General features: G+C 62.4%; 1 protein-coding gene across 2 annotated transcripts; it reads right to left on the bottom strand.

The window, feature by feature from the left end:
* Positions 1-5,774: 5,774 nt before the first annotated feature.
* SKOR1 (SKI family transcriptional corepressor 1) lies at positions 5,775-18,958 on the bottom strand. Of its 2 annotated transcripts, XM_042803806.1 has the most exons (10): positions 18,544-18,958; positions 11,124-11,412; positions 8,247-10,242; positions 8,055-8,151; positions 7,534-7,641; positions 7,357-7,428; positions 7,028-7,102; positions 6,886-6,960; positions 6,378-6,443; positions 5,775-6,243 (listed from the first exon to the last, which is right to left on the bottom strand). In XM_042803806.1, the coding sequence occupies exons 2-10, from the start codon at positions 11,396-11,398 to the stop codon at positions 6,146-6,148; spliced, it is 2,862 nt and encodes a 953-aa protein (XP_042659740.1). In that variant the 5' UTR covers positions 11,399-11,412; positions 18,544-18,958; the 3' UTR covers positions 5,775-6,145. The 2 variants fall into 2 exon arrangements, with proteins under 2 accessions (XP_042659740.1, XP_042659741.1); XM_042803807.1 differs by lacking the exon at positions 18,544-18,958 and having other exon boundaries at positions 11,124-11,435.
* Between the last annotated feature and the right edge of the window lie 28 nt (positions 18,959-18,986).

Here is an 18,986-nt window from a genome sequence, read left to right on the forward strand (position 1 = left end):
ACAAAAATTAAACCCAAAGGGCACCGGCCATACGCTTCATTGCACAAATTAAACTGATTTACAGAAACCACTTAAGATGAAGGCAGAAGGAATCTCCAGCCAGGCAAGGACTAGACACGCACCTTGTCCCCAACCCCTTGCAGCCAGCCAGATCCTGAAATAATCAGGATTTTTCCCCCTAAGAAAGGGCTTTTTATGTTATGTTTCGGTCCCAACTGCACGTTTCAGGTCCGCTTCAGCCACCCGGACAAACAGACGTCTGTGGTGCCAGGCAGGCAGCACCCGAGGGGCTGGTTGGTGTCACGCTGGGGCCACTCTGGTTCATCTCAGCAAAGCCACGGCGGCGCTGATGACTGGGAAAAGGCAAATACGACACCCAGCTTCCGTCTGGGAAACGAGGAGGATCCCGAGGGGTGCAGAACACTTGGCCTCACCGGCATCACCCCAGGGAGGCGATGGAGAAAATCCTGCTGGAAAGCATTTCCAAGAGGCTAAGGTGACAGCGACTGGGAACAGCCAGCACAGGGTCTCCGGGCACAAATTGTTCCTGGACGGCCTCTGTGATGAAAGGGCTGGCTCTGTGGATGAGGGGAAAACAAGGGAGTTTATTTACCTTGACTTCTGCAAGGCCTCTGGCATGGCTTCCTGTAACATCCTCATAGCCAAACTGGTGAGATACAAACCGGCTAAGCAGACTAGTAGGAAGATTGGCCAGACTGCCAGGCTCAGACACCGGTTTTGGGGTACAAAGCCCAAACCAGTGCCATGCCTCAGAATCAATGCTGGCCTTATTAGCCACCTGGGTGATGGGCCAGAGCATTGGCAGATGACACCAAAGCTGGGAGGAGCAGTTGGTGCTGGGGGGGGCCAGGCCTGTGATTCAGAGAGACTGGGGCGGGCTGGAGAAGGGACCTGGACCTCGTGAAGGCAAATGCCACGTCCTGCCCCTGGGCTGGGAGAAGCCCACGCACCAGCGCCAAGTTGGGGTGATGGGCTGGAGAACAGCTTTGCAGGAAGGGACCTGGGGGTCCCGATGGGCTGAAACGTTTGGGGGCTGGAGCACGTGGTGTATGGGGAGATGCAGAGGGAGCCGCGTTCATCCAGCTTGGAGAGGAGAAGACAAAGGGGAGGTCCCGCTGCCGTCTGTAAATCCCAACGAAGAAGGTACAGAGAAGGGAGAAAGCGGCTATCCTCAAGAGAAACACAGCAAGAAGCGATGGGAAACATGAGAAATTCTGAGTAGATAAGGCAAACCTTTTTTTTTTTTTCTTTTATCACGAGGGAAGCCCAGCGCTGGAAGTGGAGAGAAACTGTGGAGCTCCTTCAGCTATTTGAGTCTCAGCTGAACGTAGCCCTAGGCAACCCAATGCAGGTGGCCCTGCTTTGAGCAGGGGCTGGCCCAGAGCCACAGGTCCCTTCCAACCTGGATGGGACCTGCTGGTTTCCAGACCCACCCTGGGCCTGGACGGTTGTTAGAAAAGGGAACATGTTTTTCCCCGTGTCTCTGCACAACACTCACCAGCCCACAGATAATACTTGCTATAGTAATATATAGTAAAGCATTCTTACCCATAAAATATAGTAATGTATAGTAAAGTATGCTTACTATTACCACAGATAATACTTACTATAGCGATAAAACAGCATGCTCAAAATCAGATGAGTCTTGCAAACACATCTTCCACAAAGCATACCATGCTAGCCCAAGATTAGACAACGCGTTTTCAAAAAGATTGATTGGGAGATTGTTTTTCCTCCCTGTCACCAAAAGCAAGTGGTCCCTTGAAATCAAAGGGAAGTATAAAACAAAGTTAACACTTCTTTAGATGCTTGCTGGCAAGTGCTTTGTACTTAATGATTAGACTTTCCAAGCAAATGTGTCTTTTGATTTTACAATTGGTGAAACCTAAATAGTCCTCAAGGAAGCAAATTAAGGACCATTTTTTTTTTTTTCTCTTCACTTTTAACTTGAGTGATAGCCTTCCTAGTGTTCACCTGAGTGCAGCACTATTTCCCTGGTACTGCTCCATAAACCTGGTGAGAGCTTTATGCATTTACAGAAGAGCCTGTCCTTACTTAGGGACAGAGCAGCTCAGATTACATGGGACAGTACCGCTGCTCTGGTTCCCAGAATCAGGTCTGTGACCTCTGGTACAGCCCAGGTTTCTCCTGACACCAGGATTTCATGGGAAAGTCGCTTTTCTCCCTCTCCCCTGGGTTGTGGGGGGGTTTAATGAACCTGCAAGGGACACACCAGCCTCTCGGGACTGCCCCCATCCACAACACCACTCCCCACCCCAACCCTGCACGAATGGGACTGACCCCTTGCTCATTTTCTCCCCTTCAAGTCATTTAGCTAATATTGTCCGGGCACGTTTTTCACTCACTGATGGCCCCCATCCCACATGGCGGCAGCAACACCCATCGCCCTAAAGCCCCCAGGGACGTTAAGAGCCTGTTTTCTTCTCCTGCCCCCAAATCTGCTGCTTCAAGGAGAGACTCAACAGCTTCACCGCTGCACATCCATGTCGCGCAGAGGCAACGGCCCACTTCGGCTTTCCGCCCCCCACCCAGGCTCAGACTTACTCTCCCAAGGGATAATTCTGATAGCTTCCATGGAAGTTGCACAACACCTCTGTGCAAAACCAGACAAACTCCGGCGAGGAGCGCTGCGCAGAGTGGCACTGGGAACGCCATCTCCTGGCGTCCTCTGAATCCGGCCAGGCTGCCGCAGGAGAGACGACCCTCACCCGAGCGGGTCCCGCTCCGCACGGGCTTGGCGGTGGAGATTTGGGGCCTGGGACACACCGACTGAGCGGGCCCCACTCACCCACACCACAAATGCCCCGACGGGTTGGGCGCTTCGCGGCGCCTGCTACGGACCCGCTGGAGAACCTCCACCAGCCCCGAGCCCACCGTGCTCCAGGGTGATCCCCTTCCTGCGCGAAAAGCACCTGCGATTCAACCCCAACTTCGGCGCAAAGCACTTCTCAAAACGAGAGGCCAGGCTCCAGCCAGTCCCTGGGATTTTAAAGGGGGGGGTGGCCCTGACGTTTGGACCCCCGCGAAGAGGCGAGTTGCTCTGCAGAGGGGACTGTCAGCTCAGAGGCAGCGAAACCCAGAGCAGACACGGCTCCAGCACCGGGAGCCACCACGTCTGCTTGTCTCCAAATCAACAGCTTTGTGTACAAGAGGAAAATAGCATATGGGGAGAAGCCTGGGCAAGGCTGGAGGTCTGGCGATCAGCTCCTTGGAGCTGCTCTGCCACTGGCCTGAAAGAACAACTCCATCAGCTACAGCAAACAGACCTTCTGCTTCTCCCAATTCAGAATTCATCACAGGCTCAAATACAGACACTCCAGGCTTTTTCCTGCTTTAATTATTTAAAAATCCTAACTCTGGCTGTTTATTTTCAGGGGCTATTACGGCATTCAACTATTTTAAGACTAGGGGGAAAAAAAAAAAATAAAAACCTAGAAGAAAAAATTTGAAGCCTTTCCCTCATTCCGCTCATGAAGTTTAATTCACTCTAATTATTTCATATTACTTAGACTATAATAGTTTCATAATTTCTAGTATATTAAGCACTTAATACGTTGTGTCATTTGAAGTCGCATATTAAATTCCGCAAAGTACATTTTAATGAGAGCTAAGTAGTGTGAAAATATTAATACGCCACAATAGTTCATTTTTGCACCCGCGTCGGCAAGCGCCGCCGCCACGCACGGTGCGGCCGGGCAGGTGAGCGCAGCCGAGGCCAGAGAGCTGCTGGGGAGAGCACGGCTCTGGCAGCCCCACGCGAGGAAAGCGGGAACTGGGAATGCATGGAACACCAGAGCCCGGCTGTGGGGGCTGGCGTGGGGCTGGGGTCGGGAGTGAGAGCCCCTCCGAGGCGCGGCAGCGCTTCCCCCCAGGGCCAGGTCCCCAGGCCAGGCTCCTCCATGGTTCCTCCACAGAGTCACCCTGGGCCACCTCCAGCCCTCGAGGTGCCAGCAACACCCCAACTGGAGAGGCGCAGAGGGCCGTGTCAGAAAAAAAAAACGCTCAGCTGCTCCCCTACAAGCCCCCAAAAAAGGCCCAATTATTTCATCCCCTAAAGCGACCCACCTCTCACCTTGCAGACCTTGACTCTACCATTTTATTCACCTCTTTGACACCATCTCCCTGGTCGCTGCATCCCTTCCACGTCCCAGCAGGATGATCCCTCCTTCCCCTAGACGTACCTGCACGAGAGGTGCCACCAGCAGCCCCAACCTCGCCGCTCCCACTCAGGGTCACATCGTGCAGACACCTTCTGCAGCTCACACGGTTCGGAAGGATGGCTGTCCCCAAACAAGCCACAAGAGCCTTGCCAGATGCTCTGAGAAATGAGGAAAAAAAAACCCCAAAAGTCAGCTCAGCTTTCACCCCAAGGGTTTTATAACCTTCAGCCCAGCCAACCGTGTCCACCTGCCCCAGCTTTGGCTTGAGTGGTCTTCCTCCCCCACAGGTGATGGGGGATGCTGCTCCTGATCCAGCACAGCTGATCCCAGGGTCAGGCACCCACTGCCCCATAAAAATAAAACCCATGGGGTTTGATAAGGATTTAGGCTGGGAGGCACCTCTAGAGAACCCCCTGGACAGGGTTTAATCAGGATTTAGGCTGGGAAGCACCTCTGGAACCCCCCCCGACCTGACCCCAGCGTGGAGCAGGGGCTGCCCATCGGCGAGGGGAGCTGCTGGGCAGCCCAGGACCCCTCTGTGCTGGCAGGATGCGGCCGGGCAAGAAGCCGAATGGGGCCCAGAAGCCGAAGTGGGGGGGACACACACGATTGGGGGGGGGGGGGGGGGGGATGCGGGGTGGCTGCACCTCCGGCTGCGCCCACGCGGTGGCGACCCAGGCCGCGGAACCGCCGCTGCTTCGCTTAATGAGAGTCCCGAAACTAATTAACGGCAGAGCCGCGCTGCGCAACTCCACTCGCGGGGACGGCTCCCACCACAGAAACCCCACCGTGGGCAGCGCCGGGATGGGCAACCCGTTCCCCCCGAATCCATCCATCATCCCCCCCCCTCCATCCCGCACTGGTCCCGGGCTGCTCCCGGTCCGCCCCCCTCCCCGGCAGATCCCGGTGGGATGTGTGTCTCCCTCCCGTCCCCAAAGCGCCCCAGGACCCCGGTGCAAGGTGTATCCCCCCCGCCCCCCCCCCCCGGCCACGGTTCCAGCCCTGCAGCCCCCGCGAGATGTCGCGCTAGGTTAATCTGGGGCTGAAAACAGGTATTTAGGGCTAATAGGTGTGCGAGCACCTCCACACCCGCTCTCAGAGCTCATTAATGTAATACTTTCATGTGTGAAACGAGCATATAAATGGGCATTAATGAGCTCCCGGCTGCGGCGCGGAGGAGGAGGGGGAAGGGGAAAAAGGGGGAAAAAAAGGGGGAAAAAGGAGAACGGCCCACCCCCACCCCCGTGACACCCGGTGTCAGCCCGCCCCGGGGAGCCCCTCCCTCCGCGTGCCCAGTGTGGGACACACGGACACCCCCCCACACACATACACCCCCCTCCCCCGGGACAGCCCCACGGACCAGGCGGCTTCTTAAAGTCGGTTTTTATTAAAGAACCAAAATCACGTACAGAGGGGTCTCTCCCCAGAGCGGGCGAGCGTTGTTCTGCCTCCGGAGTCGCGGACCGCCCGTTAAAGTGCTGTTACATCCATAAATTTACAGGGGGGGTGGTGAGGGAGGACGGGGGCCCGAGGGGGTGGGGGGGAGAATAAATATACATCATAAATAAATAAAAATCCAACAAATACTGTACCAAGAGAATCACAGTACATTTATATCCATTGCACATAGCCACTTTTGTTTCCAGTCTGGACAAGGGGTGGAGAAGCGGACACGCAGGGAGGGAGGGGGGAGGCGGAGCGGGGGGCCCCGGGGGGCGCAGGGGGAGGGCCCGGCTCCCCCCCTCCCGCCGGCCCGGGGCCGCTCCCCGCCGTATTGCCAGTCCGAGGAAAACCGGGCTCCGAATCCTCTATGTACAAATGTCTCCTCGTGGAAATGGCTTGTGTGGGCTCTGCCCGCATGGCTTCGGGGGAAAGAAGGGGTCCGGGGGGGGGGGGGGGGGGGGGAGTGTTTGGGGGGTAAGGGGGCGTCGGGGTGGGGGGGCTCACTGGGGCAGCAGCGGCGGCTTGAAGGAGCAGTTCCCCGTGCAGTGCCGCGGGGTCAGCATTTTGCAGGAGAAGTGATGCAGCGCGTCGTGGGCTTCTGCGAAGTGACAGAGCGGTCACCCCCCGACCGTCCCCCCACACACACACACGGGGGGGGGAAGGGGGGGGGGGCGTCAGCCCCTCTTTTAGACGTCTGTGCTCCCCCCCCCCCCCCAAATCCTGCCCCGGTACCTTTCAACTTCTGTTGGATGGCGTAGCGCGCTTTCCTCTCCTGGTCCAGCTCGTTGCACAGCGTATCTAGGGGGAGGGGGGGAGGGTTTGAGGGGGGGGGGAAAAGAGCATCACAACGCGCCGGGGGGGCCCAGGGAGCGGCCGCCCCGTCGGGGATGCGCTGGGCTGAAGGGCACCGCGCCCCTCCGCAGCGCGGGGTGTGGGGGGGACACACAGACAGGGACGTGGCGGGGGGGGGACGACACACACGATGCGCGCAAAGTCGGGCATGGCTTCCCAGGTAATTTTACGCCCCGGTTTTTAATTTAGCCCGGGTGGAAATTGCTGTGAGAAGGAAGGTTCATTCGCTCCCGCGTAATGATGCCTCGCAGCCGTTTGCGGGGCGGCTGGAAATCCCGAGACGAATCGGAGCGAGTGAAGGAATATCGATTAAAAAAAAAAAAAAAAATATATATATATAAAAAAAAAGAAAAATAATAATGGTCGTCTGGCCTCGGCTGGGCCTCACCTCTGACGATCTGCAGCTGCTGCACCATCTCCTCCCGGTACGCCAGCTCCCGCTTCATCTGGTCCTGGAAGTTATCTGCGGGGAGCAGGGGGGGTCAGCACTGCGCCCCAGCCCCCGCAGGCCGGGGGGGGATCGCGGCTACCTTTCAGGCTCTGGAAGTCCCTCTCCAGCTTTTTCCTCAGCTCCATTTGTTCCAGGACCAGTTTTTGCAACTCGTCTGTTTAAAAATACATGGCGGGGTTGAGGGGAGCCCCCACTTTTCCATATGGAGGCGGCTCAGCGCGGCGCTAATCGCATTACGTTACATTAATCACAGGAGTTAATCACTCCTGCAGAAAACACAAATACCTCGAGCTGCGGGGAGAGGCCGGGGGGTCCCGCCAGCCTTCTCCCCCCCCCCCCCCGGCCCTCCCCGGGACACCGACCCCCGCAGCCCCCCGCCCTGCCGCGGGCCGCGCACCCCCCCCTCACCTCGGGCCAAATTTTCGATGTCCTTTTCTACCAGCTGCGTCCCGGCGACATCCATGCCGAGGCCGTCCTCTCCTACGGAGGGGGAGGGCACAGAGCCGTCAGCCCCTCCGCGGGGGGCTCCGCCGAGCGCGGACGGTCCCGCGGAGGGGCCGCGGCGGAGCGCGGCCGGGCGCTTACCTCTGTCGGTATTTACAGGGCTGGGATGCGAGACATTCCTTTGGTCCTGATAGGATTTTCTGGTCTCTAAATCCTCTGCCGCAGAGTGATTGTCGTCTTTATCTTGCTCTTAAAGTTAATAAACCGATTTTCAACCGTAAGCAATGAAAGTATGGCCCTGCTATATCCTTAATTACATAATTACGGACAAAGCCCTCGTTAAAACCTTCTTAGCGGACATCCTAATCGCTTTGCTATTGGAAAGTAGCTTCCTGGCGGGATCTCTGCCCCGCCAGCCCATCCCCGCCGCACCGGCCCCGTCCGACGGCGGCATCCCCGGGCCCCGGGGGTGGGGTGGGGGGCCTGACCCCTTCCCCTGGACGAAAACCGTTAGCTTTCGTTTTCCTCTCGAAATCCCTCAAAACGAAAGCGGCGGTCCGGCAGCCCCCCCGGGGCTGGGAAGGCGGTGGGAGGGGGAGCCCGGGGCCGCGCCCTCGATGAGCACCGGCCCCCCCCACCCCCCCTCCCCCGGCCCCATTTACCCTTCGCCTCGGGTGTGCAGAGGTAGGCGGCCGGGGCTCCCAGGGAGGCGGTGGTCTTCAGCGGCTGCAGGTGCTCCCCCCTCTCCGGCGCGTACACCTACAAAAGAGCGAGTCAGGGCGGCGGGGACAACCCCCCCCCCCCCCCCCCCCAACACACACACACGCTTCCCCCCCCCCACGCGAGTCTCTCACCTCGTAGGCGCCCCGGCTGCTGCTCCGCTCGGGGCTACCGTCGGGGGGCTGGCCGCCCTCCTGCGCCGCCGGCTCGCCCGCCTTTTCCTCGGGCCCATCGGCCCCGACGGGCGGCGGCTCCTCGGTACCGGCCAGCAGCCGGGGGGGCGGCGGGTCCCGTCCCTCGGGGGGGGCGGCGGCGGCGGCGGCGGCGGCGGCAGCGTCCTCCTCCTCGTCCTCCGGGAAGCGGTTGGACTCCACGTCCACCTCGGGCTCCTCGGCCGTGTCCCCCCCGGGGGAGAGCGAGCGGTAGCTGGAGCTGCCCTCGCTGAGGAAGTCCGGGGAGAGGTAGCCGGGGCCGCGGGGGGCCGCGCCGCCGTACGCCTCCCGGGTGCCGTAGAGCTTGGCGATGCTCTCGGCGTCCTTCACCACCGGGCGGAAGGCGGAGAGGTAGCTGCCCTTCCTGGGCAGGGGCAGGGGGGCGAGCAGCGCCTCGTCCCCGGAGCGCTCCTCCTCGCCCGCCGCCCGCGACAAGGCGCTGGGGCAGCGCTCGCCCTCCGCCCCGGCGCCTTCCTGGGGGGTAGCGCTGCTCCTCCCGCTGCCCGACGGCTCCGAGCCCTCCAGCTCGCCGTGCCGGCCCGACAAACCCGGCGGTTCGGCCGCCGCCGCCGCCGCCGCCGCCGCCGCCGCCACCACCACGGCCGTGGCCGCCGCCTTGGCCTGGCTCTGCGCCGGGTAAGGCGGCACGGGCAGGCTACCGGCGGCCGGCCAGAAAACGGGGAAGGAGGGGTAGACCCCGGTGTCCTTGGCGGCTCCGGGCTGGTGGGGCGGCTGGGCCGGTTGGTGCGGGTGGGGGTGCGGGGGTCCCCAAAACATGCCGGGGGGCAGCGCGCCGCCTTTGCCCGCCTCGCCGCCCCCCGCGCCGCCCAGCGCGTCCTCCTGCTTTTTGGGGCAGAGTCCGAAAGCGGCGGCGGGGAAGCCGTACGGGTGGGGGAAGAGCGGCGGCGGCAGCTTCTGCAGCATCCCGAAGCCCTTGCTGGGCACCGGGATCACCGGGTAGCTGCGCACCCCGCCCGCCCCGCCGTGAGCCCCCGCCGCCCCGCCGTGCGCCGCCGGTAGCCCCAGCGCTCCGCGCTCGCCCGCCGGCTCCTGCCCGCTGCAGCGCAGGCTCTTGTGCGCCGGGGCCAGCTCGGGACCGGCGGGCGGTGGCGGGTGTAGAGCGGCCTTGGCGGCCGGGGAACCGGCGCCGGGCCCGCCGGCGGCCGCCCCTTGCAAAGAGAAGGTCCGCTTGCGGGTGCCGCCGTTGAACATGGCCTTGACATCCTCCCAGGCGTGCGACAGCTCCTCCGTGGCCGTCTTGTCGCTGAGCTTGAGGTGGCGGCGCCAGGAGTTGAAGTTGGCGGCGTCGGGCTGGGTGTACTTGGAGTCCGGGGTGCGGTGGGAGTGGAAGATGAACTTGTTGGGGGAGAAGTACATGCTGCAGTAGCTGCACTTGATGCACTTGGCGCGGGAGCTGTTGTAGCGGGCCGGGATGAAGCTGCCCCGGGAGCCCCAGGCGCACTCGTGCACCACGTCGAAGGCGAAGTTCTCGGGCAGCTTGGGCGGCTTGTGCTCGCCCAGGAAGGACTTGCAGAGCCGCTCCGCCTCCCGCTTGGTGATCATGCCGCAGCGCCGGGAGGAGATGGGCATGGCCCCGGCCCGCCGCAGGATCTCCAGCTGCACCGGCGTGCACTGCACGCAGGTGATGCCCAGGGCCACCCGCCGGTTGTGGATCTCATTGTAGCTGTAGTTCTTGAGCAGCGTGTTGGAGATCTGCGCCAGGCACAGCCGCTCCTGCCCGTCGATGACCAGGGACACGATGGGCACGCCGTACAGAGAGGTCTCACCCACTTGGTTGGGCTTGAGGGTATTGGAGCCCTGGTAGGGCTGCAGCTCTTGCTTTGAATTTGGGGAGGAGCTTGCATCTCTCCCATTTCCCATCTGACTGGCGATCGCCTCCATTCCCCCCAAAACGCCCCTGCAAAAAAAAAAACAAAAATCGGGGAAAGGAGCGGGTTAGAAGCGCTCCCGGGGCCCCGCCGCCGCCGCCCGGCCCGCCGCTCCCGGAGCCCCCGGCCGCTCCCCGCTCGGCGCTGCCGGCCCCGGCCCTCAGCCCCCACCCGCCTCTCCGCGGGCGCTGCCGCAGGACCCCCCCCCCCCGCCCCCCCCCCCCCCCACGACCCCGTTCCCCGGCCGGGGAGCTCTGGCAGAGCCGTAGCGCATCCCCCGCGCCGCGGCCGCCGGTCCCGAGCCCCGCCGCAACCGCCGCCGGTGCGGCCCCGGGAACCCCGGGGCAAGGGCATCTCCCACCCCCCCACCCAACACACACACACACACACCTCGACACACACAGCCCCCCGCCCCGGGTGATGCCGCGTCCCTTCCCTTTGTGCCGGCTCGCCGAGCCGTGCCGGGCCGCCGGTCGCGGCGAGCCCCGGGCGGGATCCAACAAAACGCGCCGGGAGATGCGACCGGCTCGTCCCGCGGCGGCGGGGCCGGGGCGGGGGGAGCGACCCCCGGGCCGGCCCGGGCGGGCCGAAACTTGCCGCTCGGTGCCCGTTGGCGGGCGTAGGGGGGCGACGGGCGCGGCTGGCCGGTAGCCCCTTTGTCGCGTCTCCTGGTTGGCGATTAGGAGCGGGCGGATTAGGGGCCGGGGCGGGCAGGACCGGCAGAACGCAGCGGCAGAAGGGCAGCAGGCAAATTGGCTTAGCGGGGAGGGCTCACGGCGGTAAGCCGCTTCCGTGGTCGTTACACAAAATAACGGGGGGAGATTCTCCCGAAAACGCGCCCCGAATTCCTTCCCCCCCCCCCCCCCGCCCACATCCCCATCCCTTCCATCCGCCGCCCGCTCGCACTCACCGCGCCGGCGGAGCCCGGCTGGACGTGCAGGCTCTCCTCGGGGCTAGGGCCCGCAGCCCGGCGCCGGGGCCGCCATCAGCCGCGGAGGGGGGGGCCCCCGTCCCCACCGAGCCCTTCACGGCGGGCAGCCGCCGGGGCGCGGGGCGGGCGGGCAGCGACGCGCCCTTCACCGACGCCTCGGGGCCGCCGCCCGCCCCGGCGAGATGCAACAAGAGCGAGTGACCAGCCGCGCCACCGAGGGAGGATCCGGATCCGTACTTGGAGACGCTGCACATTGATCCGGTGACAGCTAAAATAACGGGAAGACACACCCACTTAGCACCAGCATATTTACATTAACTGCCTCCGGGACCCCGCGGCCGTCAATCACCGATGCGCTCCAGTCAATCACGGCGCGGCTTTAAGGCACGGCGGAACGGGGAGGGAGAGAAAAGGGGGGGGGGGGGGGGGGGGGGGGGCGTGGGGGGCCGCCACCGAGCGGGGACCCGCCCGGGCTGCCCGAGGTAAGAGCGGGGATCAGCCCCGGGCCGCACCTGCGCGGGGCTCCGCGCTGCTCCGCGCCTCTCCGCGCCCCCCCCCCCCCCCGCCCGCGGTGTGGGTATCCCCTTGGGGGGGGAGCGATGCTCGTTGAAAGTTTGCGTGGGGAGCGGGCGGCAACGAAAAGAGGAGCCCGGGGGGGGTGGCGGAGGGGCCCCATCGAAATCGGGGATGCGATGCTGCCGCGCATCCCCCCAACCTCCTTCCCGGCTCCGCCGGCGGGGCGCGGATGCGGGAGCGGCCCCGGGGGTGAGGGGGGGACTCCGGGGCGGCAACGAAATCGCCGGGAAGCGAGGGCGGGGGGGGGCGCGCCCGTGTTTTTTCGTTCCCCACGGGGTCCCACTCCGCGTCGGCAGGACCGGCGACCACCGGAGGGGGATGGGGGGGAGGTGGGGGGTGGGTGTGTGACACGGACACGGACCCCCCGCTCCGGTGGCCGCCGGTGCTGCCGGAGTGGCGGGGGCCCGTAGCCGCGTCCCTTCCCTGCTTGGGTTCCCGCATGCAGCGCTCGTCATGGCCACGTTAATTAAACTGTAATTAATCATCGCGTCCGGCCGCGATCGGCGCAATTACACTGATCAAACAGAAGTTAATAACGGCGCGGATCGCCCCCAGCTATCACTTTTGTGTGTGTGTGTGTGTGTGTCCCCTTCCCCGCCATCACCAGCGGCGCCGGGAGGATGCGGCGGAGCCGGCCGCGGAGCGCAACGCAGGTGCGGAGCCACCCATTCTCCTCCGCGCTCCCCGGGCCGCCGCGGTTGAACCGGCCCCGGTCCCCGCTCCCACGCGGGAAAGCGGCCGCGGCTCCCCCCGGGACGTCCCGTCGCAGGGAGGTGGGTGGGTGGGGGGACACACGGGGACGCGGAGCGGGTTGCTGCCGGCCGGGCCTTGCGGCGCGGCCTTCCCGCAACGATCGCAACCCGAGCCGGTAATTATTCCTCGCCTTTTAATTATTTATCCCCCCCCCCCCCCGCCCCGCCATCATCCTCCGGCTAGGCGGGCGCAGGAGCGCGGTGAGACGCGCCCAGCCCCGCTACCCCTCTCGCCGCCGCTTTTCGGGGGATCCCACGGCGTTAAATCCCCGCAGTGGCTGCGGAACCGGCTGCGAGGCACCGGGAACGGGCGGCGGCGGCGGGGGCCGAGCCGGTGTGTGTGTGTGTGTGTGTGTGTGTGTGTGTGTGTGTGTGTGTGTGTGTGTTTCCCCCCCCCGGTTCCCGGGGCCGCTCCCGCGGCGGCACGTCGGGGGTGCCGGGGGGAGGGGGGGGTGAGGGTGGCGGAGGGGGGCACAGTTTGGAAGGTGCGGCTCTCCCCTGGGCCCCTCCGCCGTGCCCTCCCCCGGACCGGGCGGCTGCCCCGGTGCCCGCGATGCTCCGCCGGAGCCGCGGGCGGCGGAACCGGCCCCGACGGCGGCAGCGCCGAGCCCCGAGGTGCGAACCGGCCCCGGCCCCGCCGCTCCGGCCGCTCCCCCCGCCGGCGCCCCGCTCCTCGCCGCCGCCGTATCTTTTAACAGTTGAATTGACTGCAGTTTTTGTCAGTTAATTAGGTTTAATTTACATAATTAGTACAGTATAAAGAGTATTGGGGATAATCAGGAGGTACGTCTCGCTTACTGTGTAAACACGGATTCGGAATTAAAAATCAGATGTAATTAAGGCGTGTGCGCGCGGCTTTTAATTGTAATGAATTTCTAATTAACGCTCAACGATCGCCGCACGCCAGAGCCGGGACGTTTGCGGGCTCCGCCGCCGCCCCGGGCGCCCCCCCGGGGGCCGCCGGACGGACCGGGCTGCGCGGCCGCGGAAGGGGAGCGGAGGGGCGCGGAGGAGCGCGGCGGAGCCCCCCCGGCCGCCGGGGAGGCGGCAGGCAAGGCCGTGCTCCCCGACGGGACCCCCCAGCGGCCCCCCAGCCCCCGTCCCGGTGCCACTGGCAGGCGAGGCCGGCGGATAATTTAGGTTAAAACTTAGGGAGCCGTGTCACGGGTGTATAAATAAATAATCACGGGGGGGACGGCCGCGAAAGGCCCCTCTCTCCTGGAGGGCTGTGCCGAGATTGCCACATAAATCACGGCGGTCTAATTCAGTGGAAGTTTAATAAACGCCTCCTATTGGAAATGAATGTTCCCCATTTAACAGTTGTATCAGCACCATATAAAACCATGACCCCAATAAATTTAATTTTAGAGGCCGATCAATCCGGGCTTCTCTCTATCGATCCGCAGCGGCTCTGCGCCTTTACAGCCTCTTCCGCGGCCCTTCCCGGGGAGGCGGGGGGGAAGGAGTGTTTCGATTAGACTCTTTATTAGGAAAAGATTGCTCCGAGAGGCCTGAAAATTAAACGGTGACATTTTAATTACTGGACATTGACAAAGGGAGCGGGCGGCGGCTCTCTGCAGGCCGGGCACACTCCGCCTGACCCGGTGTGCTGAGCCCCCGTGGGGGTGGGCAGCATCACGGTGGGGGGGGCTGCAGGATCGGCCCCCCCCCCCCGGGGGTGCTGCCGTGCGACCCCCGGGGAGCCCGCGGGGGTCCTCTCGGTGCACCCTGGGGCTCTTTGTAAATCCCCTGGATGTGCATGCCCGGCCCCCAACCCCATCCACCCCCCCTCTCTGCACCCCGGGTCCCCCACTGCCCCCCCATCTCCGCACCCCAGCTCTCCCACTGCCCCCTCCTCAGCTCCCCCACTGTACCCCCCATGTCTCTGCACCCCAGCTCTCCCACTGCCCCCCCATCCATGCATCCCAGCTCTCCCGCTGCCCCCCCCATCTCTGCACCCCAGCTCTCCCACTGCCCCCCTATCCACGCACCCCAGCTCTCCCACCGTGTCCCCCCTTTTCTCTGACCTCCACCACACCCACCGTGCCCCCCCCCCCATACACCCTCCCATCCCCACAACACGCACCCTGGCTCTCCCCAACGTGCACCCCTTGCTGTGCCCCAGGTTCCCCACTATCCAACCCCCCCCCCCACCACTGCTGTCACCTTGTCCCCTGCCCCCCTAACCGCCCCCCCCGTCCCCCCATGCCCCGCACTTTCCCAGCCCTCCCCTCCCCACCCCATCCCCACCAGCTCTAAATCTGCCTCATTTCCCCCGGCCGGAGAGCGGCTGCGGGGCGGCCGGGCTACGCAGGAACGGTGCGTGCAGGATCGATAGACACGACTTTATTGATTAGGTTAAAGCAGCGCCTTCACGGAGACGGAGCGGGATGAGCCGAGGCCAACAATTAACGCTGCCTCCGTCCTGCCAGGCCGTGCCGTGCCGGGGACAGCCGGCCACCGCGACCCTCGGGGCCGGGGCTGCGTTCGGGGCCCGGCCAGCAGCTCTGTCTCGGCCGCAGAGTTTTCCTCCTCCTGCCTGTAAAAACCCCAGACAACCATTTACCATTAAACATCTCCTGGCCTGACCGGCTACTTATAAACCTTGAACTTTCACTGCAGGATTCGGCGGCGAGAGCAGCCGCAGTGGGGTACCGGCGAAGCAGCAGCCGCTCCAGCAGCCGGTAAGGCTCAATCTATAAATCCTGTCCTTAGTGCACACTTGTAGTTTATGGCCGTACCCTTTAGTGAAGGTAAAGCAGCCCCGGGTCAGCGCAGCTCCTCGGCAGCCGCACCGCAGCCCTCCCGCCGCAGCTTCCCGCAGGGAAAGGCACCGACCTCTGAGCTTTTCTTTTCTGAAAGCACCACCTTCTTTTTATTTGATATGCCCCAAATTAATACAGTTAGAGATTTTTTTTTTTTTTTTTTTTTTTTTTTTTTTCCCCCCCATTAGGCTTTCACAGACCAGGCCAGGCGGCCCCGTGGTGCAGCACTGGTGAGCAGGATGAGGCCGGCAAGTTCAGAGGATGTTCCCCAAATCCCTCCAGATTGGTGCCTCATGGTGCCTGTGAGCCCCCCCCTCCCCACCAGCCTCAGTGGTCCCCCAGCAAAGGCTGGAGATGGGTTGCCCTTAAAATAACTGCTATAGTTCAGGACCTTGCTGTCATGCGATGGCCCTCGGCTCCCCCTCCTTGCCAGGGCCCCCCTCTGCTCCCCAGGACCCGGCTCCCACCGCGGGGACATGGTACCCCCCAAGCTGCAGAATTTGGGGCTCAGGCTGGTCCCTGCCCGCATCCCCGCAGGGCAGAGGGCAGCCCCAGGACAACAGTGGGGCAGGAACTGGGCTGCGTGGGGCAGGAGTCACCCACAAATAACCTCACACGGCTGAAGAAAGTCTCCGGAGCACCCTCTGGAGAAGCTGAGAGGCCAGAGGGGGTTCTGCAGCCCTCCAAGAGCTGGGGTCACTGGTGATGTGGATAACCCAGCCCTGCCAGCATGCCGAGCCCCGTGTGGGGCGGCTCCGGGCAGCTGAGCGAGGACGGGTCTCCTGGGGGTGTTGCGGGGTCTCTTACGTGTTTGTCTCTGCCGGTTATGCATCTTGGGGGAGCAGGGGGGAAGAGCCTCTGCACAAAGATGCTTTGTCCCTGGGAGGCTGGGAAGCCCCGGAGTCCTTCGCGGGGAGCAGCGTGGGGGCTGCCTGCTCCAAACCCCTGCAAAGGCGGATTTCCCGCTCCCATTCAGTGCCCGGAGAGGTCGTGCCCCCCCTGTGCTGCGGGGAGCACCTCGGCTTGTCTCTGTGAGGGGGATTCCCCCCCCTCCTCCCAGAGCAGAGCCCCAGCTTGGGGCATCTCGGCTTTTGCAGTCCCCTGACCTGCTTCCTCCTTCCTCTTCCTCACTGGCTGAGGCTGCAGGCTCCCTGGGGGGGGGGGTCGCAGGTACAGCCCCGTGGGGCTGGACACCGATGGTCCCCCTGGGCTGTCAGAGCAGTTGGAGCCCGAAGCCGAGTGAGCTGAGCCTCTGCCATCGGCTCCCAAAGCCTTTGCTCTTGCTCAGCAGAATTTGTACCCTGCAGGATTAGGGATCTTTTATTTTATTTTGCTTTTCTTTTTTTTTTCCCAGCTAAAACCCAAATTCCCAGGTTTTGCTTCAGACATTGCCCACATGCCCCCCTGCATCACAGCAGTGCAGGGTCCCTGCGGTCCGTCCCTTTTCCATTGATGCCTCCAGGTAAACTTTCCCTGCAAGATCACAACGCTCCGCAAGGCAGGAAAACACATACGCCACTCCCAGATTCAATCCTCCAGTTTGCTTACGCTCGCGGATGTCAAAGGGATCCAGTGAAGCTCCTAAAAGCTGTTCCTAGTGATTGTTCAGTTATTAACGTGAGCATATTGCCGGCTGCTGCCGTCCCTGCTTGACAGACGTTAAGCCCGGGCAGAGGGACGGGTTGGGGACCCCTCGCAGCCCTCGAAGCTGCAGCCCCCTGCAACTCCCTGGTTTGGTTTCTTTGCCAGACACACACACACACATACACACACGCAGGTTTTCAGGCTGTTAGTCAGAAAACAAAGACTGACACTTTGTCTTTGGAAAGCTGACAGGAGGATGTATTTGGCCACAGGATACAAGAAACAAAATATTTTCTGCTTTTCTAATTCAATGCTGTGTTTCAAAGCAAACGACCGTGGGCTTGTCTTGAAGGATGAGCTTCGCCTGGCAAGGATCACAGGCAGGGGAAAGTGGAAAATGTTGGAAGTTTTGGCACAGATGGGACAGACCCAGTTTTTCCCAGAGCCTGCAAGCTCCTGCATACACAGTCCCATAGGAGACTGGGCGTATCAGTACCAGTATGAGGTTACAGGGAGGGGAGACAAGAGCCGTGAGGCTGGTGTGGGGCTGCTGGTGGAGTCCCTGAACAAGCTGGTGGGATAAAGAGTGGGATTGGAGAGGCTGGGGGGGGTCACTCAGCACATCTGTAGCATCCACCACTGAATTAATGTTATGCACCCCCCACTCCCAACGCTGACTTCTGAGCAGGACTCAGCTGTAAGGTATAACATTGCTGCGTTTTCTGCAAGCTTTTCAGCCAAGAATTGCCTCGATTCGGACTCCAAAAAGTTGCAAGTGGGAAGGAGGAGAGAGGCCCAACGTCCCCAGGCAGCCCCAGCTCCGGCGCAGCACGGAGAGCAGAGCTGCTGGGCCCCTTGGCAGCACCCAGCGCTTCCAGTCCTGCCTGGCAGCTGGGAAAACCTCCTGGTGCTGGTTTGCTTCCCGTCCCCGGAGCGGGTTTTGGGGCCAGGGTGCCGTTACACGCAAGGCTGGCGGCAGAGCCCGGGGCCCCCTCAAAGTCACCCCCGCCTGCGCGCAGCCCCGGGCAGGATTTCCTCAGCCCAAACGCAGCACGGCCAGCCCCCCCTCTTTGTCACCCTGCTTGCAGCGTTGCACCCCAGGGGATCCCGCCAGCTGGGTTTGGGGTGGTTGGGGACACACACACACACCCCCCCCCCCCTGCATCGCAGCGGGGTGCCCCAAAGCAGGCTCGCCCTGACGCCCCGTGCGGCACGGACGCGTTGGCACGCACTTGCTGCAGGGAGAGGAGCGGCTCTCCTGGGTGCCGACCTGCTGGGGAGCTGCCTGCTGCGGGTGGGGGGCACCCAGCAGCGCTAAACCTGCCCAGATTCTGGCCTGATTTTATTGCCTTCCCCCCACCTCCTTGCTTTTGCCCGTCGGTGCTGACGGGTGGTGGCGAAAATCGGGCCGAATTGCTTGGATTGGGATGGTCTGTGGGCACCCACGGGTGCAGAGCAGGGCCAAGGCGCAGGTTTTCCCCCGGAGCTGGGTTTTCCCCAACCTGCTCGCTTCGCTCTCCCATCCAGCCCTAATCCCCCCCAAAACGGCGTTGACCCTGCGTGGGGAGCAGAGCCCCGGCTGCTCATCCTCCCCCCCCCCCGTCCCCCATCCCCACCAAACTCAAGGACTTGGGGACGGAAAGATGACAGAGGCCCCAAACCTCTCCCATGATCGCTGGCTTGATTAAGTATACTGATGAAGACAGCAAGGTTAATACGCACGCCAGTGAATTATAACACTGTCAGCCCGTTAGCCAGGAGATTTTTCACGTTTCCATCAGCTGGCATCCCGCGCAGATTTTCAGGGTGACGTCTTCCCCTCCCGACCTCCCTGCCAGGGAAAGCGAGAGGAAAAGCCTTGGTTTTACTGACTTTTTAACTAAATCCAAGGGAGAGACTTTTTATCCGGAGAAAGCTAATGCAAACTGTTAGAGATAAATAAATGGAAGAGCTGCCTATAGTCTGGTTGGCTCACAGGGAAGAAATTTGTCTCACTTTAGAAAAAGGACCTGGAGGTATGGGGGCCGTTGACTCATTCATTGTACTGTTATCTGCCAGGGAGGTTGTGACATCAGAGCAATTAAGACAAACTTTAGTCTATAAGTTCATGCCTGCAACCTCTATACTTCAAAAGAAGACAAACGATCCCTCCAAGGAAGGAAACA

The sequence above is a fragment of the Tyto alba genome, unplaced genomic scaffold (assembly GCF_018691265.1).
Source record: "Tyto alba isolate M040663 unplaced genomic scaffold, T.alba_DEE_v4.0 Super-Scaffold_41, whole genome shotgun sequence".
NCBI classification, from domain to species: domain Eukaryota; kingdom Metazoa; phylum Chordata; class Aves; order Strigiformes; family Tytonidae; genus Tyto; species Tyto alba.

Bases quoted from the DNA above. Each gene is read 5' to 3' on its own strand.
- SKOR1 (XM_042803806.1), bottom strand. From the start codon at position 11,398: ATGTGCAGCGTCTCCAAGTACGGATCCGGATCCTCCCTCGGTGGCGCG. The intron at 8,152-8,246 runs GTGAGAGACTCG...GCTCTTTTGTAG, and splicing joins GCAGCCGGGGCGCCTACGAG to GTGTACGCGCCGGAGAGGGG. The intron at 7,642-8,054 runs GTAAATGGGGCC...ATTAACTTTAAG, and splicing joins CTGCACACCCGAGGCGAAGG to AGCAAGATAAAGACGACAAT.